The sequence below is a fragment of the Aplysia californica genome, unplaced genomic scaffold (genome assembly GCF_000002075.1).
Source record: "Aplysia californica isolate F4 #8 unplaced genomic scaffold, AplCal3.0 scaffold00197, whole genome shotgun sequence".
Classification (NCBI taxonomy): domain Eukaryota; kingdom Metazoa; phylum Mollusca; class Gastropoda; order Aplysiida; family Aplysiidae; genus Aplysia; species Aplysia californica.
In genome coordinates this window covers 28,432-33,500 of record NW_004797467.1, presented here as the reverse complement: position 1 = coordinate 33,500, position 5,069 = coordinate 28,432, and the positions used below count along the sequence as shown (strand labels likewise).

The 5,069-nt window shown below is 39.1% G+C and overlaps 1 protein-coding gene across 1 annotated transcript; it reads left to right on the top strand.

Moving 5' to 3' along the window:
• Positions 1-618: 618 nt before the first annotated feature.
• Positions 619-4,187, top strand: LOC101857023. Its single transcript, XM_013082867.2, has 3 exons — positions 619-1,170; positions 2,186-2,432; positions 3,746-4,187. The coding sequence occupies exons 2-3, from the start codon at positions 2,257-2,259 to the stop codon at positions 3,972-3,974; spliced, it is 405 nt and encodes a 134-aa protein (XP_012938321.2). The 5' UTR covers positions 619-1,170; positions 2,186-2,256; the 3' UTR covers positions 3,975-4,187.
• The last annotated feature ends 882 nt before the right edge of the window (positions 4,188-5,069 follow it).

Below are 5,069 nucleotides of genomic sequence, written 5' to 3'. Positions count from 1 at the left end.
TCTTCTTCTTCTTCTTCTTCTTCTTCTTCTTCTTCTTCTTCTTCTTCTTCTTCGTCTTCTTGCATGCATAGTTGTTATCACTGTATTATTACTTATTATTATTATTATTATTATTGTTATTACTGTATGTTACTTCCTGGAGACTATTTTTCAGTTCGAGGTTTCCGTGTCCTTTAAGAATCATAATAACAATAAAGATAATGACAGTGAATTCCTTCAGAGTAGGTTCAAAGAAGAAATTGCTGGAAGTGATGAGCAATCCATAAACCCTTTGAAAAAGAAGTTACGCATTTGCCTTTACTGTTGCTAGTTCAACGGGGCGCTTCCACATTTTACTCTGCGGTCAAACATTCGTGACGCAACTTATCGTCCAACATCTCCTTAACTATCGAACATCGATGCTCCAATTTTTGCAGAATGACTTAAGCTATATCAAATTGTTTTAAGAGATGAATATTTTTTCAAACACCTGTAAACTGTGTTATACAAATTTTCATAATAAATACTAATATAAAAAAGTCCCAGTCGATGGTTTTTACTGATTTAAAAAAATTCCAGCTTGAACAATTTTAAAAGGAGTCATTGGTGAGCTTTAATGTAGCCATATAAGTATGCAAAACATGTATGAGAAGAGGGAAGTGCTGTAAACAATCCCAGTGTTGTATAAATTTATGAAGAAAGGTATTTTAATCTAGCTTCGTGGAAAAATAAGGTTAAGTTAAGACATTTATACAAACTGCTGTACAAAGCATGCGTTAACGTGTGATTCATCCGTTAAAGAGATATTTGAGGATAAGTTGCTCCACGAATTTCGGACCACACTAAGATCTATCAATGTCTAGTTGTACATTTCTGTACACCCTGAGTCTATGAAGTCTATTCAGGGGGTCCTGATCTCCATGAAGTCAAATATTCAGGGGGTCCTGATCTCCACTCACAAAGATGTAATAAAATAGGCCTTTCTATTCCGATATTTAATTCCAATAAAAATAATAAGTGAAAAGTGACAGGGTCATCTACACTGCTCATTGTATTATAGGAAAAAGAGTAGCCCCGCTATTTCGGAGACCTCAACCCAGTTCTACGACGCACTAGAAAGCACAGAATACAGCACACAGGCTGCAGCAACAAGCCCTACTCCTTCCTCGACGCAACAGAAACAGCCTGAAGGTATTTCTCCCTCAGTATGTTTGTATCATACATTTAGCAGTACTGATTAACGAACTAGGAAGGACCAGTTCTTTTCTCTTTTCAGTGTCTATTATAAGAGAGTTAATTGAGAAAAATGAGAACGAAAGAAACATCTACACCTCACCCCCCTCGTCACAAAAAACAAACAACAGTAACAACAAAAAACAACAAAAACTGAAACAGGAATGCCAAAAGTGTAAAATTCAATCTGAACCCCCTCACCCCTTCCCCCACTGGAAACTTATTTGACCTACTACACACATCTTGGCCCTTTTCTTTCCATGGGGCCAGGTTTGGGTCACTCTGGCGTTATGCACAGGAAATGCTTTTATTATTCTAATGACATTTTTAGGGGGGGGCGTTGGGGTCGAATTTTGCATTTACAGTAAAATGTGCATGTAACCTTCAGCGGCTGTGGGAAATAAAATATCTTCTTCCAAATGCGTCTATTTTTGTTGTTCTTTTGGTTATACTCCCTACTAAATATTTTGACGGTTAAACGCTTCTCTATTTGTTATTAGAGAAAACATAATTTTTAAAAAGAGGTGAAAAAAAGCTAAATTGGCACACTAAAATAGACACCGGGTATGAAAGTCTAAAAAACCAAACAAAACCAAAACAGTATTATACGGGCGTTTCTACTGTGGGCAAGAGGGGTTTGTGTTCATCTCTTGCTTTTGGTCGGTCTCTTTGCACCATTTCTCCCCTCCCTTTTTGGCCTTGCCCCTTTCCAATATTTGAAGACGAAACTTGCTGAAAAACAAAGTTTGTATTAACGTAAGATAATATAATCCACAACCTTATAACATATATTTTAAGTTCTGGAAATACGGGTTTTGTTGAAAGTTTATCAAGCTTTAGAAACAGCTTTTTTAATTTACAGCTTGGCGCATTATCTGTGCACAACGCTAAATGGATCTGAAATACGTTATCAGAGACTGACAATAAGCCATAATATCAATAAATACTCAGCCATCCTTTGTCTCTTTCAAAGATCAAACCCAGCAAAAGGCAGTGACCACAAGAAAGCTGGAGAAAAAGAATATCCCGGAGAAGCGTTCAGGAATGTCGGAAACTAATATAGAACGACGAGATTCTGTAAATGTTTCGGTACCCACTGCGGCTCTCAGCGCGACTACTTCTGCTGTCAGCACCATGCCGGAGGACAGAGAGAGCGGCAGAGCGGTCGTGCCTGACAGCCCTTCTCCGAGAAGGACCAATGCTCAGACCGGACCAGGCCTGTACGCGGCTATATTCTAATAATCTAACATGTGTTTCTTAAAATGGTTTATACTTTATATTAAATGCTTTAAGACGCCTCTCTTGACACAATTTAGATCATTTGAAAAATTGGTTGTCGTTGTAGGGTTTAGTGGGGACGAGGGGGGGGGGGAGTTCCTGATTCGATTGTGTCTCTCAGTACCATCACTGGCTGAGCTTCACATGACATGGAAGCAGAAAGACTTTGATATCGGATACATTACAATGAACAATCTTTTTCTGGCTTTTTTTTTTTTTTTTTTAGCGGAAAGTGAAAATCAATGCAGTTACAACGCAGATGCTTGTTTATTCCAAAGAGAATGCATTGCGATAGAAAAAATGGCAACTTGATAAGATCATCAGCTGTTGACCCATTATGTTTGACCCCTGTATCAAGAACCTTAGCTAAGACGTAGAATTAGTTTCGTTTTCGAGGTTAAGTGATGTCATTTGTTTCCCTGCATTTCTTGGAATAATAAAATCCTCTCAGCTGTTTTTCGAAAATGGAGATAAGTGATTCCGCCATTAACTTGATCCCCCATTACCGTTTACTTTACTTTTATCCGCCGCTTATACCCTTTTGGATGTCGCGGGAAGAAAGAGACGTCTCTCTGTCGCCAGCCAGAGTGCTTGGGTCAGGGGGATGCCGTGGGTGGTTAATGTTTCCCTGACTCCATCTATCCAGATCTTTCTCGGCCGCTCTCTGGCCTTGTTGCCATCGAATTTTTTTTATGTAAGCACATTGTGCTGGATGGTGTGTTGGTAATCGCATGAGATGTCCGAACCAGTTGATTCTATTGTGTTGGATGTGATGCCTGGCATCATTTGCGCCCACCATTTCTCTGAGTACTGAATTTTTTATTTTGTCTCGCCTGGTCTTGTTTACTGCTTTTCTAAGGCTTCGCATTTCACTTGTTGTGATTCTTTGCTCTAATGTCTTGTTGGTGGTCCTTGTTTGGCATTGATAGGGGAGTGTTGGGAGGAATATGGTTTTGATTATTTTGAGTTTTGTTGTCATGGGAATGTTATGATGTTTCAGTAGTGGAGTAAGCTGGTAACTAACATTATTGGCCTTTTGTACTCGTGTTTCAATTCCTCTGTTCAGTTGCCCATCCTCTGTGAATATACATCCGAGGTACTTAAATTCTTGGACCTGTCTGAGACTGTTGTTGTTGATGTGCATTCTGAATGGTCCTGGCTTTCTACTTACTTTCATTGTTTCTGTTTTGTTGATGTTGATCTTCATGTCGTAGTTGTTACATTCTTCAGCTTTACCGACCCGTCTATTTTACAGCCACAGGGGCATTAGCAAGGCTGGTGCCCTCAAGGCATCGCAAAGACGCAGCACTAGGCACCCCTCAGAAGTGTTGCTTCAGCAGCCCACGTTGTCCAGCCACACACTCATAGGCTTCTCCACATGGCGGCGTCACTACAGGAAGTCCACCTTGAGAACTGTGAGATGTTCTTTTATCATCATTATCGTTTCAACGTTTCTGGACACTAAAGAGAGTGTGGACAGATAAAAAAAGGAAAAAAAAAGAAAAAGAAATAAACAAACAACTCCTCCTCCTCCTATCCCCTTAAAAAGAGTCCTTCTCACAAGAAAGTATTGTTTCAACATTCCTGGAAACTGAAGAAAGTGTGGACAGATTGAAAAAGAATTAACAGGCACACGAAAGAGAAATAAACAAACAACCTCTCCCCTCTCACAAGAAACTTAAACCGGAAATATCCGTGAGAATGATTTAACAAAACTGAAAAACCGACAAAGTATGAACGGATACATAAGTAGAGGTGTATGAGTTTACAGATTTGAATCTACAATTTTGTACTGTTTATTGTCTTGTATCGTTTTATTCAGGAGGCTTAGAGGGTGCTGGCGCATGGGAGTCATGAGTCACGAATTAGGTGATTTAGATTACATTTGAAAATTGTGAAATGCACGTTGAAAATCTCTGAGAAGAAAACATCGATTTTGCCATTATATATCTGTAATGTATTAGGGGGAAGCAAAGACACAAGAACAATAAAATAACAAAAGAGAGGCAGGGGTTAAGAATACCAAAAGTTGTGGCTTTGAATTTTGTTCGAGAAGTCCATTGTCCAAGCTTAGCATGGTATTAGGTTTGTGTCGCTCAAAGGATTTTCAACTGCCCGAAGCTTCCGTAAAAACTGAGCCCTGCAGCTCGTGAAAAGTAATAAATCAATTTTTGAAATTCATCTATAGTGGGGCGGTTTAGCCCAAAAATTTAAAAGGATTGTGCATTTTGTGATACAAGCACCAAATTTGGCACAGATGTACATTAACATATTGCAAACATTTTTAGATATTGGGCCACTCGGATTTCTCTCTCTATGGCCACCATATTGGATTTCAAAATGGCCGCCATTTGAAATCTACTTTTGCGATTATCTCTGGGTCAAATGCTGCTACTGACTTCATTTTGGTGTCTAAATGTTTGTTTTGGTGGGCAAGAAATCCAATGGTAACAATCTGCATTACGTATTTTTACTAATGGGCCGCCATATTGGATTTCAAGATGGCCGCCATTTGAAATCTACAATTTGCGAGTATCTCTGGGTCAAATACTGCTATAGACTTCATTTTGGTGTCTAAA

Excerpts from the sequence above, each read along its gene's own strand:
- LOC101857023 (XM_013082867.2), top strand. The coding sequence starts at position 2,257 with ATGTCGGAAACTAATATAGAACGACGAGATTCTGTAAATGTTTCGGTA. Across the intron at positions 2,433-3,745 it reads GCTCAGACCGGACCAGGCCT|CCACAGGGGCATTAGCAAGG; the intron begins GTACGCGGCTAT and ends TCTATTTTACAG.